General features: G+C 32.2%; 1 protein-coding gene across 3 annotated transcripts in view; it reads left to right on the top strand.

Moving 5' to 3' along the window:
• The window catches only part of MEIKIN (meiotic kinetochore factor), a 116,268-nt gene that overhangs the window by 71,926 nt on the left and 21,058 nt on the right, over positions 1–23,284 (top strand). The window contains exons 11-14 of one of the 3 annotated variants that reach the window (XR_004232073.1): positions 833–963; positions 2,213–2,296; positions 10,080–10,192; positions 14,498–14,634. Coding sequence is in view for 2 of the 3 variants with exons in the window: in XM_031953090.1 (XP_031808950.1) it covers positions 833–963; positions 2,213–2,296; positions 10,080–10,179; positions 14,498–14,634 (452 nt within the window). In the remaining variant the exon portion in view is untranslated. The remainder of the gene's footprint in view (positions 1–832; positions 964–2,212; positions 2,297–10,079; positions 10,193–14,497; positions 14,635–23,284) is intronic. The other 2 variants (XM_031953091.1, XM_031953090.1) reach the window with 2 other exon arrangements.

The following is a 23,284-nucleotide window of genomic DNA, read 5'->3' as shown; positions in this document are numbered from 1 at the left end:
CTGGTGATCTTCGAAATTATCTTCTCCTGGTAATTTGTTACACTCCCAGTATTTGTGGATTCTGTCAACCTAAAACCAGTTCAGAGGCTGGATTTGATGATAATATTTGTGTGTGTGTGTGTTTGTGTGTGTGTGTGTGTGTGTGTGTGGCAATTGGGGTTAAGGGACTAGAAAGTGTTAATTGTCCCAGGTCAGATTTGAACTCAGCTCCTCCTGACTTCAGGATGGTGGTTTATCCACTATACTATCTAGCTGTTCCCTAGTTTCTCTCTTTTTACCATTGACTGACACTATCAACAGGCTTCTGTAGTTCTGTGATTTTCTTTCTGTCTTTGGCTCTAACTTTCTATGGTTCTCTTATGTTCTTGTTATCTCTTTATCTTTTCCTGGATCTCTCCCTTTTTGTGTTTTCATTCTCTGATACAGTCTTCCTACCTGACTTTTATTTATATGTTCTTTCTGGAGTTCTGGAACTTTTTCTCTTACTGTATCTAGTTCTTTTCTCAAAATCTTTCTCTTCTCTCCAGCTTTCTCATTCCTTCAAAAAGAAGAAGAAAATGGTTCACAATGCAGATCTGGTTTTTAAATCATTTCTTGGGAACCAAAGAGACAAACAAATAGACAAACAAAGAGACATGCTGGCATGTAAGTTGAACAACTAAATTAATTAAGTTGTTGCCAGTTAGACAATATAAAAAGAAATGCAATCATTATGTTCAGCTAAGGTTGAACTTAAACTTTTTGTTTAGTAATGGTTTGTATGCTCAGTTTTGAAACAGACTCCCTGAGAATTATTCTGGAATAACTTTCTGCTTTCCTTCTTTTCTTCTAGATATGATAACTGAGCCAGTGGATAAAGAGAGATTAAAAATTAGGGCAAGAATGAACACTACTGAAAAGACAGAAGTGAAGTGGAGAGAAGAGGTGATAGAACCAAGGGATCAAGTAAGGGAGTTGATATGGGTAAGGAGAAGGTAGTCTCTTCCTTTGTGATTACAACAAAAGAAGGATTTAAAGGTAATTTGAAGTTTAGAATTGGCGAGAAAGAAATTGCAGAGTAAGCCTCAATTTTTTATGAGATTCTGTACAGCAAAGTTGTCTATAAGGCTAAGTTTTTGAAAAGTGAATTATTTTCCCAATAACTTCTATGACCAAATGATAGGATTTTCCTCATGAAAAAAAGGTAGTAAATTAATTTTTAAAAACCTTCTTGAGAAGAGATGAAGATGAATTGTTTCTAATGAATATTGTCATTCATGACACTCAAGTATACACACACACATGTATCTTTATATGTGCGTGTGTATATATATATATATATATATATATATATATGCATATATACAAATATTACATTACTTTGAATGCAATATGTCCTTTGTAAACCATATGCTTTTTTTCCGATTACTGGTCCAAGTTGGATACTTCAAATACCTTCCAAAGGACCATAGGAATTTCTCTAATGATTAAAGAATCCCGTATTTAATTTTTATATCCTTTCCTTTTGACACAAATATTTTTATTCCTTTAAAGTAGCATTGCAAATTTTTTTTTATAAATAGGTGCCTCTGTGCCATGATTGTTTGTCTACTTTGCATCATTAGCTGATTTAAGATGATTGAGTCCTAGTTTTACTTCCTTTATTTTGAAATCTCATAAAATAAATTTGTCCAAAACAATTACTATGATGCAGATAAATTTAGTAGTTAGAATATAGGATTTCTGAGCCATTTTTAACTAAACTAACACTGGCACAATAAAATCAACCTGTATAATTATAGTAAAAGTAATTGGACAGAAGTTATCAAAGTATCATTAATAATATCTAATAATAGATTGATAATAATCAGTATCTAGTAAGCATCTTACTATTTTTCTTTTCAAACCAATATAGGATTTCAACCATATGTTGCCATAAACCACTTAATCTACATGATTCTCTTCAGGGTAGTAAGTTTTCTTCTAAGAGCAAAATTAATTTATTTTGTCAACCTGCCAGTTAGATTTAACATTTTACTTATAATCTGTTTTGCTTATAATTGGTTAGATTAACATTAGATTTAACATTTTTAAAATGTTAAAATTAACATTTTACTTATAATTGATTAGATGTGTTCTATTCCACTTGAAGTAGAAGTTCATTTTTGTTATTAATCTTAAAATATCTATTTCTATAATCCAGTTCCATATTTCAAACTTTTTAAATTCATAGCAAACAAACTCCTTTGTCAGCATTGCTGAGAAAAATATGAAATTACTGAGATGCTCTCCATCAACAGAGACAGGAAACTTTGAGGTAAGTTTAAAATTGATCAAATGGGAGTAAAGCCTTGGACCATAATAATTCATGCCATAATAATTTTTAAATCACCACATTTTATAAATGTATTCTAAATTAAGTATTTTCAAACTGACTTATTCAAATAAAATTCCTTATTCTGAACCTGAGAATTAAGGTTCAAATTATACTTATTTGATAAGTACTTCTCTATTATTCGAAGTGATCTTAAAGTTAATGCTCCTCTAGAAAGTGGATCACCCTTTGATTAGTATGTTTTTATCTAAATTTCAGAGGCAAGCAAATATAATTAGATAAGTAACATCTAAGTGTTAGATATAGTGCCAGATGGAGTGGTTGAATCAAATTGAATATTATGGCAAAAGGTAAAATTCTCCAATGTCTCTTTATACATTTTTTTAAAAAACCATTAAAATTAAAATTTTTAAAAATCATTAAAACAAAAACAACTAAGTATCTCAGTGAACATTTATTGAACATTTACAATATATTTGCCAGACACTGTACCAAGTGCTTGACATATAAAGAAAAGTAAAAACAGAGATTCTGTTCTCATGGAAGACACATTGCAATGAGAGAGTAATCATATGCAGTGTCTTCTTGAGATATATGCTAATAGTCTTCTCAGAGAATCTTTGATGATCTGTCATTTAATATGATAGCTCTTAATGCGACAATGAGACAGTCTCTGTCACTGAATATTATTAGGGTTGATCCTGGGCCATGGCACATCTAGATCAATAGTGAATATCATATCCACAAAAGTCAAAGATTAATTCAATACCATGATCTCATTCATGCACAAATACAGAAGAAGACAAACATTCCTGGAGATAATCCATTGGTCTTTTTCCTCAACATATGTTTTATTTGACTTTCATTAAATAAGCAGCTATATCCAGCATTCAATCATTCCTTTATTCATTCAGTTACCATATGAGGACACCAGTGACTTTGGAAAGGAAAAGACCAATGGAGCAGGAAAAGTTTCAAGAACAGGGTAAAGCTATTTGAGCAAAGGCTGAGCAAAAATGAATTGTATTTTGGTTAGGCAAAGAGTAATGTACAGGCCATTTCACTTTTGTTGTCAAATTCAGTTTCATACTCTGTTGGTGTTCTTTTTCCAAAACACAGCCAGATGATAAAAGAGTTCAGATTTTTTATTGTGTCCTTCAATATAGCCTGGTTAGCTCAGGCCTATCTCTCTGCTTGGTTCTAAGAGCTCTGCCAGAATGTCTCCAAATCCAAAGGTTTATCCTTCCGACTCCAGCCAGCACCAAGGTAGAAGATACAAGTAATCTCTCTTGCCTCAAAGATAGGGCTTGTGGGCTTCCTCCCTGTTCGCAAGAAAACTCTTTCGAGTGGCTTACTGTATTTATGCTACTTCTCTGAGAGTTAGATTGTGGGATATCTCCCAGCATGCTCTCTGGCCCTAAGGGAGGTGTAAATTCAGATATCTCTTTCTAAACCCTGAATTCTCCCAAACGTGTGAACTCCATTGAGTACTTAGATACTTATGAGCTCTCTAAAAGGTGTGAACACAAGCATTGTTTCTATCAGTTGTACTTAGAACTTTGTTTCAAGTTCTGGCCCAAAATATCTCCTTCTAAGATCAAATCAATCATATTGAACCATGCCAAATTAGATAATTATTGTCTCTATCAACTCTAATGGCTTAACACTTTGTAAAGATTCCAACAATACTCAGTGAAAATAAGTAGTTGAGGCCAACTAGTTTGCAAGGATCTTTCTGGGTTTGATCTATCATTTTACTATTAACTCATCAAGCTGTCTTTAAGCTAGGAAATATAATAGCTACTTTTCATGAAAAAAAAATAAGATTCTTTTAGTAGTTTTTTTTAATCTTATTTTAAATTTATGGAATAAAATACACATTTCCATAACATAGTAGAATGAAAAAAAGGATTGCATATGAAACTAAAAATCTTCTTTGTGCAATTTGCTAATCCTTTCAAATGTACAACAAAATCATTGTGTAATTTTCCCCCTCTTCTTTCCTCCCCAATCTTAGAGATTTATTTATCATTGAAATTAATTGATCTTTAAATATTTGGTAGATTTTACTTATAAATCCATCTGATCTTGTTACATCTCTCTTAGGGTGCTCATTTATGGCCTGTTCAATTTATTTTTTAAAAATCTATTTGAGTATTCTATTTTCTCCTAATCTAATCAATTAATATTTTTTAACATATCCTTTTATTCCACTTAAATTGTTAAATTTATTGGCAAACAATTTTAATTTCATCTTCATTTGTGGTAAATTCACGCTTTTTATTCTTAATACTAGTTTTCTTCTCCTGTTTAAAAATCAAATTAACCAATTATTTATTTTGTTTTTTTTTTCATAACAGTAACTCTAGTTTTATTTATTAATTTCAGTGGAACTTTTTTTTACTCTTTTTAGGATTTTTAATTTAGTGTTTAACTAGAGATTTTTAATTTGTTCTTTTTCTATTTTTTAATTGCCTACTCAGTTCTGTAGTCTGTCCTTTCTCTATTTTATTGATATAATAATTTAGAGATATAAATTTTCCTCTAATCACTGCTTTTGCTATATTCCATATATTTTGTTATGTTGTCTCATTATTGTCATTTTTTAAAATGAAATTGTTGATTATTTTCTATGATTTGTTTTTTAACCCACTCATTCTTTAGAATTAGGTTGTTTAAGCTTCAGTTTTTAATCTAATGTTTCTTTAATTCCATTTTAAAATATATTTTTTATTGTATTGTGATCTGAAAAAGATGCATCTAATATATCTGCTTTTCTACTTCTAACATAATATTTTCATGTTTTAATATGTGGTCAGTCTTTGTAAAAGGCATCATAAAGAACTGAGGAAATGGTGCATTCCTTTCTATTTCCATTCTATTCTCTCCAGATATCTATCATGTCATTTATCTAAAAAAAAAAAGTTCACTTCCTTAACTCCTTTCTTATTTGTTTTTATGTTAGATTTATCTAGTTCTGAGAGGGGAAGATTAAAGTCCTCTACTATTAAAAATGTATAATATAATGTAGTGTCGTGTAATAAAATGTAGTTAGTAGTACTATCTTCATTTGATTTCAATTAACTTTTCTTTTCAAAATTTAGATGCTAGATTATTTGATGTATATAGGTTCAGCATTTATATTGTTTTATTATTCATAGTACCTTTTATTAAAATGTAGTTACCCTGTATATCTCTTTTAATTAAATCTGTTTACACATAACTATTTGTGATCATAATTGCCACCTTAACTTTTTTACATCAGCCGAAGCATGATAAATTTTAGTTCAAGTCTTTTTTTTACTCTATATGTATCTCTCATTCTTTAATGTGCTTCTTTCAAACAATTTCTATTGGATTCTGACTTTTAATCTCTTCTATCCATTTCCATTTTATAGATGAGTCTGTCCCATTCACATTCCCAGTTATAATTACTATTTGCAAACTTCCCTTCATCTTATTTTTACCCACTATTTTCCTTCATAGCCTCTCTTTTTTACTCTATCCCTGTTACCTTATCTTTTATGCCTGAAATTCTTCCATTTCATCGAATATCCATTTTTTTTCCATTCAGGATTATAATCAATTTTTCCTGATTGTTGATATTGGATGCAACCTACCTCTTTTGTTCTTTGAAATATTATGTTCCAAGACCTACAGTCTTTTCCTATAGAAGTTGTCAGGCCTTGTGAAATTCTGATTCTTTCCCTATAGTATTTTATATTGTGTATTTTTTTTCTTTTTGCTTACAATATTTTCTCTTTAACGTGGGAATTTTGAAACTTGGTTATGACATTCCTAGGATTTTTTTCAGGTGGTGATTAGTGATTTCTTAGTATTTTTATTTTACCTTCTTGTTCTAGAACTTCAGGGTAATTTTTCTTAATAATTTCTTTATTTTGCATCCATAGTTTTTGATCATAACTTTTAGGTAGTTTGACAATTCTTATATTGTCTCTCCTTGTGTTCTACAGATTCACTGTTTTTCTAATGGGATGCTTTGTTTCATATTCTCTTCTATTTGTTTTTTAGTTTTATTATTTCTTCATGTTTGATAATGTCATTGGATTCCACTTACCTCATTCTGGTTTTCAAGGAGTTATTTTTCTTCCTTAAAATTTTGATTCTTTTCTAATCAGTTAGCTTTCTTTTCATATTTTTCTTGGATTGCTTTTATTTTTTTCCTAATTTTTCCTTGTTTGATTTTTTAAATTCTGCTAAGATTTCTTTTTCACCTTGTGACCACTGATGCTACTGTTTAGGGTAAGCTTTTTTTTTTTTTAAACCAAACCATTTTCCTTTTAATATGAATTCAAATCTTCTTTTATAACAAAGTAGCTATCACTAGTCAGGCTCTTTTTTCTTTACTTACTCATTTTTATTTTTAATCTGTTTTATTTTATTTTTAGAAGCTTCACTTTATTATTATCAAGTTTTGATCCTGAATTGTTGACAATGTTTCCCTAGACCTCAAAGGTTCTTCTTAGTGAAAATTTTCTGAATTTTCTCCAAGATCTCAATCTCAGAGACTATTTTCTTTCTCCCCTAAGTTCTTGCTTCCTGTGGTACTTCATTACCAGGCTTGTGTTCATTCTGAGCCACAGTCACAGCTGAGAAACATATCTGGTCAGTAGTGCAAGGTCTGATTTCTGAAAACAGCAAGGAATCCTTGAGTCTTCCGTCCTTCAGAGTCTGCTTTTCTTAAGATGAATGTTTGTGAGGTAACAATAGTTCATGAGGTGAAATTTCTTGAGGTTGAGTGAAGTCAAAATTGAGGTGTAATTTCTTGAGGCCTTGTCTGCTTCTTTCAGGAATGACTGCTTGTTGATTCAGTGACCTGGAAATTTTTCCATTCTACTCAGATCAAAATCCAGCCCCTGGAGATCTTGTCTTCTCAGATCCTCTCAAGATGTCTTACCCCTTTACTTTTGCTACTCTATGTTAACTTCATGGCGATTTTCTGTCTTTAGTAAAGGAAATATAGAATTCTGGAAATTTCTGACATACTTCACCATCTTCCCAGAATGCAACCCTCATTTGTAGTAGTTTATTTTTTATGAGAAAATATGAACTAGTGAAGTAAGCTACTATTTATGATCCAGGAAAGAGCTCTAAAGACTTTCTTCCTTTTATTCCTTCAGTTCAGTAATTCCTCATATATGAAGTCCTTGCTATATTTAAGGCACATTATGCAAGGTACTATGTCCATAATTAATTTCATTATGTCAGTAGCTTTATGATGTATTCAAGATGGATATTCCCTCCATAGTGCATATTGTAAGTTATCTATGCCCTTTCATCTCGAACAACTTTTGGTCAGCTTCTCCCATCACATATGTTAAACCTAAGATATGGGCTCCTCTCTATAGGTCATTGTTTTGCATTTTGTAGTATTAAGTAAAGCATTCAAACTATTAATATTTCATTCCTAACTTTCAATATATAGCCATACAATGTTCTTCTGTAGTTATATACTTTTCAGTGATTTCCATCCCTTATTCTAATTCTTACTAAAAAAAAAGTTTCAAGTGATCTAAAAGGCAATAAAAAACAAATATTGTGGGCCCATAATATTACTGAGCATACAAAAACCAAAGCCAAAGCTTCCCTGCCTTCTGGTAATTTGCATTCTATTATAGAGATACGATGTATATGATAATACAAGATAATATAGAATCGATGAGGAGAGACTTCACAAGGAACTTATATAGAATTAATCCTTGGAATCTGGAAAGGGTAGATAAGAAATTTGTGTATTCTATGCACAGGAGATAGCCTATGAATATACAGAGCAAGATAGAAATTGTGGAGTTTGGAGAGTAACTAACTGTCCAGTTTAACTTGAGGTGATAGAGTTCATCAAGGGGAACAGTATTAAATAAGTCTGGAGAGGTCATTTGGATTCAGATTGTTTGGAGACCTTAATGTGTGGTTGTTTGTATTTCATCTTAGAAATAACAGGGAATCCATGAAAGTTTTAGAGCAGGAGTGCGATGTGGTCAGGCCTATGATTTTGGAATATTGTATGATGAACAAATTGAAGTGTGGAGGATTAAAGGCCAGGAGGTCTATCATAGTGGTTTAGGTGTGAGAGATGGTGAAGGCCTGAGAGATGTAGTATATTTTTAGATATCAAGAAGGAAATGGGTACAACTGTTGTGGTGATATACCTCAAGAATTATTATTATTATTATAACAAAACTTGCCTACTGATTGGTTATATGTACAAAAGGGTGGAATAGTAAGGGAGAAGAAAGATTCAAGGATAAGTCTGAGATTAAAATGGTATAACTGAAAACTATAGAAACTCAATAGAAATAGTGGATTTTGTAGGAGGAGAAGATATATTGAGATATATATTAGTTTGAGAAACTGATAGAGTATCTAGGAGATTTCTGGCAGACACATGAATTCAAGAAAAAGAATAGAAATGAATATATATAAATTTCAGAGTCAGCTGTGTAGAAATACAAATTGAAGCCATAGGAGCTGAAGAGGACTGGGGCAAAAAAAAAAAAAAAAAAAAAAAAAAAAAAAAGTGAGAATGTCCCAGGACTGTGCTATGGAGGATACTCATATTAAAGATGCAAAATTTATATGTTGATTTAGCTAAGGATACTGAAGAGTGGTCAGAGGTAGAATGAAAACCAGAAGACAGCTATGTTATGGAAGATAAGTTTTAACAATTGCAACTTCTCCTGGACCTCATAGCCTGAGGTTTTGGCTTTTGTATACTTGATAGTATCATGGGCCCACAATATTTCTTCCTTATTGCCTTTTAGATCACTTGAAACTTTTATTTAGTAAGAATTGAAATAAGGGATGGAAGTCATTGAACAGTAAATAACTACAGAAGGATATTATATGACTACCTCTGCATTAAAAGGATTATTCTCTCAATGAATCTACTTATTTAATCCTTACCAGATTCTGTCCTTGAGGAGACCCTACTGAGAGGTTTATACTTAAAGAAATAGAATATGAGGAATTGTGAATTCCAATTTTGAATTCTAGGGCTGTATTTTTCTAAGTATAATTCCCTCATTTTACAACTGGGATAACAGCTCCAGAGAAAGGAAAGCATTATTGAATATCACAATACGTAACATATATGCAGTGTATGACATAACATCTAAATATTTAAAGGAAAAGCTGATAAAGTTACAAGTGAAATTAAGATTTTAATGTATACCCTTTCAAACCCAGATAAATCCAAACAAAAATTATCCCAGAAAGAATTTAAGCCCTAAATAGAATTCTAAAAAAAGTTTAATATGACAGAATTCTGGTCATTATTGAATGAGAATAGAAAGGAATATACATATTTCTCAGCTGTGCATGACACCTATCTTTAAAAAAGTTGACTATATCCTAGAGGGTGAAAACTTTTCAAAGACATGCAGAAAAATAAATATTTTTAAACACATTTTTACTGAATAAAATACAATAAATAAACTTATATTAGTCAGCAAAAAATTGTTTGACAAAGGATTAAATATTAAAATTAATTTAAGTACAAGTCATAGAAATACAGTTATCTTATGAATAGAAAATGGAGATCAAAATTTTATATTGTTTAATTGTTAAGTACAATTTATTTATTTTAAGATCATGTTTAATTGTTCATTTTTCTGTCTAAAGTTTTTTTTTTTTTTATCTTCAAATTGTGACTTAAGGAAAATATTTTGCAATTGAACTAGAACAACTTAAAAAAATAAGGCATATGGGGTAAATCATCCTATATTATTTTCTTTTTCTTTTTCAGGCTCCATGTCTTATATCAGAAATGTGTTGTATTGTTAAAACATCACCACAAATTATATATACAAAGAAACCACGTTGCCTGCCTAAAGGAATGTCTAAAGGTAGTACATTAAGGTAGAATATCCTTTTTAGATAAGTTAATGTTTTTCATGATAAATGAAGAATAGTCTTATCTTTTCCTGATGGTTGGACATAATTAACTTTATCAGACCTGTATTAATGTGAAAACTATTAAGTACAAAAGCATTCTCCTATGTCCTTAGAAAGGTACAAACCTAAGTAATGGTCTAAACCCTTCATGGAGTTTACACCTAAATGGAAATATGTAACAAATAATTGAAATACAGAATAACTTATGAGAGGTGAAGTACAAAGTACTATGTCTACAAGATCCAAGAAGAGAAATGACATTTCAGATAGAAGTATAGGGATCAGTATGTGTGTTTGTTAGAGGCCAGGATGTGAAACTAGTTCTTGAAATATGTGATGAACATTTGGAATTGAAGGGAATATAGAATTTTATGCAAAAACTCTTTATCTTCATAAAGAGCATGTTACTGGGGTAGTTAGTAGGTGATCCATTTGGGTTGTCATTAGTATGTTGAAAAACATCATTAGGGTTGCTTTAATTCATTCTCAATCAACTGTTTTACTTGAATACAAATAATTTTTTTTCCAGAAAATCTTGTGGCCTAAAACATATAATTGAAATTTCCTTTTTTTTGTATAGTTTTGAATGTTCAAATAACTGAAAATAAAAGACTTGAATATCAGTACAGGGGAAAAATGAGAGCATGTCTTCAGATAACATTGAGGAAACTAATTACTAATAATACAGAGGACCTAAAATTCTATTATTTCTAAGAGTTAAGAATGAAAAGAGAAGGGGAAGCTAGGTGGCTCAGTGGATAGAGCACCAGCCCTGACGTCAGCAGGACCTGAGTTCAAATGTAGTCTCAGACACTTAACATTTCCTAGCTGTAACCCTGGGCAAGTCACTTAACCAGCAAAAATAAATTTTTTTTTTTAAAAAAAGAATAGAAAAGAGTAGAATTAGTAATATGGAGTACATTAAGTATGGAAAAAATAAAGGAATGATAACTATTTTTATAATTGGGGTATACAAAAAGAGTATATAAATGTAGAGAAAAATATGAGGGGACTTACCATCAGTTGAACCTCATTTTAAAATAAAGTAGCCAAAAGAGGGTTTAACACACATACATGTACTTTGAGATACAAAGATTTAGGTTTAGAAATACAGTCAGTTCTATAAATTCTAATTTCAAAAATATGAATTTATTCATGATTTATATATTAGGGATCGATTTGCATTATTTTATCTATGAAAAGCAGAGAGAATACAGAAAACTGCAAGTATTTGAATGAAGCTGAATAGAAATAACACAAAATACATAAAATCATACACTTTCAATATCCACCAACACTGTATTCACTGCATGGTTCCTGCAAGGTTGTGTTTTGTTATTTTTTTTGTATATGTTAAAGTGTTTTACATATTAAAAAATAATCATCAAACATTCTAAATATGTCTAAGAGCAATATTTATTATAAAAATTCTGGTGCAGTAGGAGTTGTGGGCAGAGGAGTACTAGTTCACATCCACAAACTCTACCCCAGTAGAGTTGGGACCCCATACCCACATTCTTCCATAGTTGAACTCCCCATCCTGCCCACAGCTATGGACTTTGGCAGCTGAGTCTCATGAGAACAAAAGTGCAAGACCCCAGCAGCCCAAGGTCATTAACACTACTGCTATTTATTTCACTATTTATGTATTTCTTAACTATTTAATCTGTAGGGGTGTATGGGTATGGAGGAAGACTAATACCTGTAATGTGAAGGCTGCCAAAATCTTTTCAGGACTGCACATTCACCTTTGCTATCTTTTCAACCCCCTGATTTTTACCTGTGACTCCAAGAAACTAGCATATACAGCAGCCACACCATGCCAAACCATTTCAGTAGATCACCTAAACTAGATTGGTGGTAACCAACAGGCCTCAAACCTAGATAATATAAAATATTTGGGAGTTTATCTTCTAAGACGAACCCAGGAACTATATGAACACAATTACAAAACACTTTTTATACAAATAAAGTTAGATATAAACAATTGGAAGGATATATAATGAAAATGACAATTCTACCTAAATTAATGTACTTATTCAGTGCCATACCAATCAAAATGCCAAGAAATTATAGAGTTAGAAAAAATAATAACAAAATTCATCTGGAAGAACAAAAAGTCAAGAATTTCAAGGGAATTAATGGGAAAAAAAATCAAAATTAAGGTGGCCTACCTATACCAGACCTAAAACTATATTGTAAAGCAATAGTCATCAAAACCATTTGGTACTGGTTAAAAAATAGAGGAGTCAATCAGTGCAATAGAATGGGTTCAGAAGGTTCAATTGTCAATGATAAAAGTAATCTAGTGTTTGATAATCCTAAAGACTCCAGCTTCTGAGATAAGAACTCACTATTTGACAAAAATTTCTGGGAAAATTAGAAAATAATATGGCAGAAATTAGGTATTGACCAACAGCAAACACTCTATCCCAAGATAAGGTCAAAAGGGGTTCATGATTTAGACATAAAATACTATACTATAAACAAATTAGGAGAACAACGGATAGTCTGCCTCTCAGATCTGTGAAGAAGGAAGGAATGTATGGTCAAAAAAGAACCAGAGAACATTATTAAATTTATACAAACAAAACCAATGTAGCCAAGTTTAGAACAGTAACAGAAAACCTCCTTTCTAAAATCTAGAGAGAATTGACTCAAATTTATAAGAATATTTGCCATTCCTCAATTGATAAATGGTCAAAATATATGAACAGATAATTTTCAGATGAAGAAACTAAAGCCATATCTAGTCATGTGAAAAATGCTCTAAATCACTACTGAATAGAAAAATGCAAATTAAGACTGTTCTGAGGTACCACTTCCTACCTTTCAGGTTGGCTAAGATGACAGGAAAAAATGATAACTGTTGTAGGGGATGTGGAAAAACTGAGTTATTAATACATTGTTGGTGAAGTTATGAACTGATACAACCATTCTGGAGAGCAATTTGGAGCTAGGTTCAAAGGGGTATGAAACTATGCATACCCTTTGATCCAGCAGTGTCTCTTCTAGGTCTGTATCCCAAAGAAATCATAAAGAAGTGAAAAGGACCCATATGCGCAAAAATGTTTGTAGCTGCCGTTTTTGTAGTGGCAAGGAACTGGAAAGTGAATGGATACCCATCAATTGGGAAATTGCTGAATAATTTATAGTATATGAATGTAATGCAATATTATTGTTCTATAAGAAATGGTCAGCAGCTATATGTGCAAAAATGTTTATGACAACCCTTTTTTGTAGTGGCCAGAAACTGGAAACTGAGTGGATGCCCATCAATTGGAGAATGGCTGAATAAAGTGTGGTATATGAATGTTATGGAATATTATTGTTTTATAAGAAATGACCATTTCAGAAAGGCCTGGAGAGACTTACATGAACTGATGCTGAGTGAAATGAGCAGGACCAGGAGATCATTACATATTTCAACAATACTATGATGATCAATTCTGATGGACCTGGCCCTCTTCAACAGTGAGATGAACTAAATCAGTTCCAATAGAGCAGTAATGAACTGAACCAGCTGCACCCAGCAAAAGAACTCTGGGAGATGACTATAAACCACTACATAGAATTCCCAATTCCTCTATTTTTGTCCGCCTGCATTTTTTATTTCCTTCACAGGCTAATTGTTCACTATTTCAAAGTCCAATTCTTTTTGTATAGCAAAATAGTTGTTTGGACATATATACATATATTGTATTTAACATACTTCAACATATTTAACATGTACTGGTCAACCTGCCATCTGGGTGAAGGAATGAGGGGAAAGAGGGGGAAAAGTTGGAACAAAAGGTTTTGCAATTGTCAATGCTGAAAAAATACCCATGCATATATCTTGTAAATAAAAAGCTATAATATAATAATAAAAAAAATAAATTAAACAAAACTTTAAAAAAAAGAAAAGAAAAAAAAAGAAAATCGGCAAGCTGATTTCAGAAAGGCCTGGAGAGACTTAGATGAACTGATACTAAGTGAAGTAAGTAGAACCCAGAGATCACTGTACACAGCAACAAGAAGAATAGGTAATGATTAACTGTGATAGACTTAGCTCTTTATGATAGCATAAAAGCTGGATAACCAGATAATATTTTTTTTTACATATCATTGAGTTGTTTGGTGCCACTTAGCAATCATATGGTTTTGTGTTCTGGCAAGATGGATAATCAGCCATTCTAATGTCAAAATAATGGTATATATATTCAATTTTATACTAGAATTCCTGAGAATTATTCTGGAATAACTTTCTTCTCTCTGTCTTTCCCACAGATATGGTGAAGAAGCAAGTAGGTGTGGAGAAATTAAAAACTAAGGCAAGAATAAATCCAATCAAAGAGTCAAGCAGCCAGTGGAGAGAGAAGATGATGAAATCAAAGGCTCAGTTAGAAAGAGCTATCACTGCCAAGGTAAAGAAGACTTTTCTGTCCACTGGAACAGAATGGGAAAGTTTGAGAGTAGAGCGGTTATTGATGTGATTTAAAGGATAAAATTGAGAAAGACCTTGCAAAATCTGAAATAATAAAAAACCTTTGGATTGATAAATAAAATATAGCTGGTTTATAGAGAAAATAAAATAGATTGAATAATAAAATAGATAAACCACTAATTTGATTCTTAGGAAGAAATAAAATAAATCCTATTACTAATATCAAAAGTATAATAAAGATAATTAAAAACAAATATAGGAGAAATAAAGGAAATTATTCATATTTTTTGCCCTATGTGTAACATAAAAGTTTAATTTAAATTTAATTAATATTACATAAAAATGAAATGCCTAGAGTAACAGAATAAATTCTGGAGAACTTAATTCAATATCAAGAAAAGAAATTGAACACATTATAAATTAGTTTCCAGAGGGAAAAAAATCTAGGACCAGAGAATTTACAAGTCAATTCTATCAAACATTCAAAAAATAATTAATATTCTTTTCAAAATTATTTATTTTGTTAATTTCATGTAAAAATACATTGTAATTAAATAATTTTAGCAAGTAAACTTTAAATTTTTGAGTTCTAACTTCTCTCTTCTTCCCTCTCCTACACTCCTTTCCTTCAGAATGAAAGCCTTTTGATATCCATTATGCATGTGTAGTCGTGCAAAAATATTTTTGTATTAGCCATAAAGAACAATTATTTTCAGTATAAATGAACATGAACTCATTGGATAAATAGAAACATATTCTACTACTCATATTCTTCTATGAAATACATAATACATAATCTTCTATGATACAAATATAGTTTTGCTATCTAATCTTGATACATAAATCATGAAAGGATAAAATGGAAAACAAAAAACTATAGGCTAATATTGCTAATGAATATTGAAGCAAAAGTTTTAATTTAAAGATTATAGCAAATAAAAAATTGCATGCTGGGACCAAATGAGATTTATGTCCGGAAAGTAGGATTGTTTTACTATTAGTATGCATATTATATATCAATCAGTCAACATTTATTAAACACCTACTTTGAGTCAGGTACTATACTAAGCCCTGGAACACACAAAAAAAGGCAAAATACAGCCCCTGCTCTCAAGGAGTATAAGAGTCTTGGAAGAAAAGAGGCAAACAAATATATATAAAACAAGCTATATTCAAGATAAATAAGAAATAAGTAATAGAGAGAGAGAGCACTTTAATTAAGAGGGGTTAAGAAAGGCTTCCTGGAAAAGATGGGACTTTAATTGGAATTTTAAAAAAGCCAAGGAGGTAAGTAGTCAGAGTTAAGAAGGGATAGGGGACAGCCAGAGAAAATGCTGAGAATTGAGAGATAGAATGTCTTGTTTATGGAACAACCAGGAGACTGGTGTCACAGGATCAAATATGGTGGGCAGTAAAGTGGAAAAGTAGGAGGAAGTTAGGTTAGGAAGATCTTTGGATGCCAAACCATTTTAATATCACATCCATTTTTAGATTTGATCCTGGAGGCAATAAGAAGCCAGGGGAATTTATTGACTAGGGATGTGACATGATTGGATCTACATTTTAAGAAAATCACTCAACTGGCTAAATAGAGGATGAATTGGAAAGGGGAGAGATTTGAGGCAGCGAAACTAACCAGCAGCTATTGCAGTAGCTTAGATAGGAGGTGATAAGAGCCTGCACCAGAGTGATAATAGGACCAGAGAAGAAAAAAAGTAGATATATTCAAGATATGATGCAAAGATAAAATATATAGGCATGACAATAGATAGGAAATGAAAGATGGTGGGGATGAACCCTAATTTGTGAGCCTGAAGTAATAGGGAAGTTAGGAGGTGATGGGGGAAAATAAAGGGGAAAACATGGAAATATAATGAGTTCTGTTTTGGATATAAGTTTTAAGATGTCCACTAAATATTCAATTTGAGAAATTTAAGACAGAGATGTGAGAGTGGAGGTCAGCAGAGAGATTGAGACAGAAAAAGTACATATGGAAGTTATCAGCATAGAAATAGTAGTTAAATCTATGAGAACTAATGAGTTCACCAAATGAAGTACAACAGAGAGAAAAGAGAAGATAGACCAGGACAGAGTTCTGAGGGACCTTCTGATTAGAAGTTATGAAAAAAAGAGAAGCAAAATAAAATGCAAGCAAACAACAAAGAGAGTGAAAATGCTATATTGTGAATCATACTCAATTCCCACAGTCCTCTCTCTGGGTATAGATGGCTCTCTTCAACACTGAACAGTTGGAACTGGTTTGAATCATCTCATTGTTAAAGAGAGTCACATCCATCAGAATTGATCATTATATAATCTTGTTCTTGCTGTGTATAATGATCTCCTGGTTCTGCTCATTTCATTTAGCTTCAGTTCATGTAAGTCTCTCCAGGCCTCTCTGAAATCATCCTGTTGGTTGTTTATTACAAAAACAATAATATTCCATAACATTCATATACCATAATTTATTCAGGCATTCTCCATTTTATGGGCATCCATTCAATTTCTAGTTTCTAGCCACTACAAAAAGGACTGGCACAAACATTTTTGCACATGTGGGTCCATTTCCCTCCTTTAAGATCTCTTTGGGGTATAAGCCCATTAGAAACACTCATGGATCAAAGGGTATGCACAGTTTGATAACTTTTTGAGTATAGTTCCAAAGTGCTCTCCAGAATGGCTGGCTCCTTTCACAACTCCACCAACAATCTATCAGTGTCCCAGTTTTCCCACATTCCCTCCAACTTCGTCATTATCTTTTCCTGTCATCTTAGCCAATCTGAGAGGTGTGTAATGGTATCTCAGAGTTGTCATAATTTGCATCTCTCAGATCAAAAGTGATTTAGAGCATCTTTTCATGTGACTAGAAATAGTTTCGATTTCTTCATCTGAAAATTGTCTGTTCATATCCTTTGACCATTTATCAATTGGAGATTGGCTTGAATTCTTATAAATTTTGGTCAGTTCTCTATATATTTTAGAAATGAGGCCTTTATCAAAACCTTTGAATGTAAAAATGTTTTCCCAATTTATTTCTGCCCTTCTAATCTTGCCTGCATTAGTTTTGTTTGTACAAAAACATTTAACAAAATATAATACAAATTATCTATTTTGTGATCAATAATGATCTCTAGTTCTTATTTGGTCACAAATTCCTTCCTCTTCCAAAGATCCGAGAGGTAAACTATTCTATGTTCTTTTAATTTGTTTATAATGTCATTTTTTTATGTCTAGATCATGAATCCATTTTGACCTTATCTTGGTATACAGTGTTAGGTGTGGAACAGTGCCTAGTTTCTGCTATACTAGTTTCTAATTTTCCCAGCAATTTTTGTCAAACAGTGAGTTCTTATCCCAAAAGCATCTGGGTTTTTCAAACATTAGATTGAAGTTATTGACTATTTTGTCCTTTGAACCAACCTATTCCACTGATCAACTAGTCTATTTCTTATCCAGTACCACATGCTTTTGATGATGGCTGCTTTATAAGTTCTAGATCTGGTATAGGTATGCCACCTTCATTTGCATTTTTTCATTAATTCCCTTGAAATTCTTGACCTTTTGTTCTTCCAGATGAATTTTGTTGTTATTTTTTCTAGATCAGTAAAATAGTTTCTTGGGAATTTGATTGGTATAGCATTAAATAAATAGATTAGTTTAGGTAGTATTGTCATCTTTATTATATTTGCTCAACCTATCCAGGAGCATTTGATATTTTTTCAATTTCCAGTTGTTTAGATCTGATTTTATTTCTGTGGAAAGTGTTTTGTAGTTTTGCTCATATTCCTGACTTTCCCTTGGCAGATAGATTGTCAAATATTTTATACTATTGACAGTTATTTTAAGTGGAATTTCTCTTTTTATCTCTTGCTGTTTGCTTTTGTTAGTGATATATAAAAATGCTGATGATTTATGTGGATTTATTGCCACCAGGGCAGAGTAGCCAACACTGTTGTAGATTGCTTCCTGAAGATTATCTACCTGCAGAGCCATCGCCCTCGTCCCTTTCTGCACTGCCTGTACTTGGCATCTGTTGACCTACTTGCATTTGGCCCATCTCTTCTATTATAGTGTAGTCATTTCCTGTTATGGAATCATTGAATGTAATTGTTGGAATAGATTTCAGAGATCATTAAATGAAATTCTGTCTTTGAACAGATGAGGAAACTGAGGTTCAGAGAGAAGAAAGCACTCATTCAAGGTCATACTGTAAATGAGTTATAAAATATGTCTTAAAACTTACATCTTGTATTCTAAGACCACTGCAAAACATCACACTATTTCATTATAGGATTGATATGTTTCACACCACCAACAAGATGAGAAACTTAATTCAATATTAAAATAAGAAAACTGAGTTATTGGAATTAAACAACAGCAATAATAACAAAGCAATCCATGTCAGGCAAAATCTTTATGATTTAAAATCTGGAGAGTGTGATCCTTAATGCACTGATTATCACCCTTTCCCATCACTCTCTCTGGCTTGGACGGTCATTAATTTTGGAATCAAATAAAGCGAGTTTGAATCCTACTTGTGTTGTTCATTATCTGTAGGTTATTTTGCCTCACTGAATCTCAATCTTTCTATCTATGAAATTACAGAGATAATTCCAACTTAAAATCCCATGTATTAAAAGGTACTATGTTTTTCAATAATTGGAGTTGATTCCAATTCTTAATACCTTCAAGTTCTTATTGGAAAAAAAAACTAAAAAGTTATGGGTTTGGAACTTATTTACTTAATTAAGAATAGAAGGAGCAGCAAAAGAGATCTCTTTTCTTCCAGTTTCTATCAATATGCTACAATTTTTTTGCATCTGCTGGATTTATGGCCTACTGCACTGTGGTCTTACCAAAGATACAATTAACCCAGTTCCTTAAACTATGAAATAGTATTTTTAAAAGTCCTTCGATAATTAATAATATTTAGTTTGTTATGGAGGAACTAATAAATTCATATCAAAGTCTGTGACCATTAGTTTTGAAGTCAAATAAGGGATCAATAAATATAAGCCAAGAATAATTGAGATCTGGAACCTAACAGAAGTAATATTTACAAAGATGAATTTCTGCAAGGTTTCTGTATTTCTTTTCCTCACATTCATACAATGTTGACTCTTAATTCTCCTGATTGAAAATTTAAAATCCTGAAGTGATTTGTAGGTAGATCTTAGCCAAAAGGAAATACTACTAAATAATTTAATTATTTTTCTAAAAACAATAATTTCCCAACAGAAGAATTTTGTTAGGGAAGAGCTATGCTATTTCCATATGTGAATATATAAACATGCAAAATAATTTATTTTGTTTTCTACATCCTGAAAAAAAGATGGACCTACGAAAGAAATATATCTGATTAATAATCAAGCATCATGAAAAGTTTTCTAATTTTTTTATTACACCTTTTTTATTTACAAAACACATGCATGGGTAATTTTTCAACACTGACTCTTGCAAAACCTTCTGTTCCAACTTTTCCCCTCTTTCCCCCCACCTCCTCCCCTAGATGGCAGGTAGTCCAATATACATTAAATATGTTAAAGTATATGTTAAATCCAATATATGTATAGTTATACAGTTATCTTGCTGCACAAGAAAAATCGGATCTAGAAAGAAAGTAAAAAAAAAAATTGATAAGGAAAACAAAAATGCAAACAAAAAATAACAGAAAGAGTGGAAATGCTATGTTGTGGTCCACACTTATTCTGCATATTTCTCTGGGTGTAGCTGATTCTCTTTATTACTGAACAATTCAAACTGGTTTGAATTATCTCATTGTTGAAGAGAGCCACATCCCTCAGAGTTGATCATTCCATAATCTTATTGTTGCCATGTATCTCCTGATTCTGCTCATTTCACTTAGTTCATACAGGTCTCTCCAAGCCTCTTTGAAATCATCCTGGTGGTCATTTCTTACAGAACAAAAATATTCCATAACATTCATATACCACAATTTACCCAATCATTCTCCAATTGATGGGTATCCATTCAATTTCCAGTTTCTAGCCACTACAAAAAGGGCTTTCACAAACATTTTTGCACATGTGCATCACTTTCCCTTTTTTAAGATCTCTTGGGAATATAAGCCTAATAGTAACATTGTTAGGTTAAAGGGTACGCACAGTTTGATAACTTTTTGAGCATAGTTCCAAATTGCTCTCCATAATGGTTGGATTCATTCACAGTTCCATCAACCCAACAATGTATCAGTGTCCCAGTTTTCCCACATCCCCTCCAACATTTCGCATTATCTTTCCCTGTCATTCTAGCCAATCTGACAGGTGTGTAGTGGTATCTCAGAGTTGTCTTAATTTTCATTTCTCTGATCAATAATGATTTGGAGCACCTTTTCATATGATTAGAAATAGTTTCAGTTTCTTCATCTGAAAATTGTCTGTTCATATCTTTTGACCATTTATCAATTGGAGAATGGCTTGATTTCTTGTAAATTTGAGTCAATTCTCTATATATTTTGGAAAAGAGACCTTTATCAGAACCTTTGACTATAAAAATGTTTTCCCGGTTTATTTCAGCAGAATGAGTTTAGAGGTGTTTACACTTCACAGGGGTCAAACCTCTGTCCTGTCATCTTTCTTCAAATATTTTCACATTATCCCAGGAAGACTTTCTTTTTAAATATTCTACATTTGTCTCGAGGTGCAATTTTGTTTTGTTTGCTGAGGAAATCTGGAGAGCTTGGAATTTTCTGACCTCTTTCATCTTCCCAGAATCTTCTCTGAATTCTACTTTTTAAAGAAGTTTTTCCTTTGGTGAAAATTTTTTTTGCCTCTATTTACATTTGGTCAATTCTGCTTTTTTAAGGTATTCTTGTCCTTATTGGCTTTTTATATTTCCTTTACCATTTGTCCTAGTCCATTTTTTAAAGATGTTATTTTGTTCACTATTTTTTGTGTATCTCCTTTACCAAGCTGTTGACTTGTTTTTCCATGATTTTCTTCACTGCTCTCATTTCTCTTCCTGATTTTTCTTCTCTCTCTCTTAATTTTCAAATTCTTTTTGAACTTTCCATAGCTGAGGCCAATTCACATTTTTCTTAAAGACTTTGGATATGGGAGTATTGTTATTTTTGACTTTATTTTCTTTTGAGTTATGTGTTTTGATTTTCCTTGTCACCTTAGTAACTTTATGAGGTCAGAATATTTTTGTTATTTGTTACTTTTCCAAGCCTATTATTTGATTCTTAACTCTTTTTAAAAATAGACTCTGCTTCCAAGTATGGGCAAAGCAGCAAAGTTCTTCCCCAGTACTAACAAAGATACCCCTAATAATTTCCTTCTGACCAGTTAGTTGTCCAACCCCCTCACCTTATCATCTATGGGCTGGAAGCTTTGGAAGCAGCCGCTGCTGAATCAGTGGCTCCCAAGACCTGCTCCTGGTTTGCTTGGGCAAGGGCTGTGCTGACACCTGTGTTGGACTAGGGCCCATGTATGAAAGACCTTTCCTGCTGATCTTCTAAGTTGTCTTTGGCATTGGTAGGCTGTAAAGTCTAAAAACCACTCCTACTTCTATTGATTCAATTACCTCAAGGCCTGCTCTTGGTTTGCTGGGGCCTGGTCTGTGCTGACGCAACCTGCTTTGCAATGGTGTGCCCCACTCTCACCCTGATGTAGCAGACCTTTCCTGCTGACTTTCTGTGTGGTCTTGGGCTGGAAAATTATTTGACTCCATCTTTTCATGGGTTAAGTTGCTCTAGAATTGGTTTGGAATCATTATTTAAAGGTATTTTGGAATTTGGGGGAGAGTCCATGGATCCCTGCCTTTACTCTAACATTTTGTCTCTGCCTCCACAGAAAGAGGAAATTTTCTAAATTACCTAATACATAGGGAAGAATGAGGGTAAGGTTTGAAGGTAACTTAACTCAGTAGTTAATCTAAAAACTGAGGGATGGAGTCATATATACATATTGAGACCCTATCAGTTTAACTGGTTTTCATTGACTCACAAACACATAAAATTTAAACAATCTTTGAATGATTACTTTGTTGCATTTGTGATTATATGGCTATACACCTAGGTAAAATTGCAAAGTGGATGCTTCTCCTTAGGACTATCTAATCTACCTTTTTACATACTTTAGACACTTAGTGGCAGTCAACATTTTTATTCTTCTTTTGGCTAACATACTTCACCCTTTTTTTTTTTTTTAAACAACTCACTACATTTGCATTTCAGCTAAGTGCTTTAGAATTTTGATTCCATAACTCTCCAAAGAGAGCTTTCACTCCTTCTAAGGTAATTTCAGCCAAGCCTTTAGAGAACAATCTGATATAAAATAATTCAGACTGAAATGTGATAAAACTCTGTATTGTAAAATGGGACATTCAATACAAGCAGATTTCCAAGTGATAAAATATATTTGAGACCTGTTTCTAAAAAAGGAGCCCTTCTCAAATAGCTTTTAAGTATATTGGAAAGAATGTTAGGTTCATATCAAGAAAAACCTGTATTTGAATTTTAACTATATATTTATTAGCTATGGAACCATCTTTAATCCACTTGATTTCTCTGCTTCAATTTCCTTATCTACTAAGTATTAAAAAAAAATTGCCTTGGCTCCAAAGTTTACTGTTAATGGATGTTTAGAACTTTGTAAATCTGAAATGTC

This window comes from Sarcophilus harrisii, chromosome 2 (genome assembly GCF_902635505.1).
Source record: "Sarcophilus harrisii chromosome 2, mSarHar1.11, whole genome shotgun sequence".
NCBI lineage: Eukaryota > Metazoa > Chordata > Mammalia > Dasyuromorphia > Dasyuridae > Sarcophilus > Sarcophilus harrisii.
Note: the sequence above shows the minus strand (reverse complement) of the source record. Positions and strands in the feature narration are given on the sequence as shown.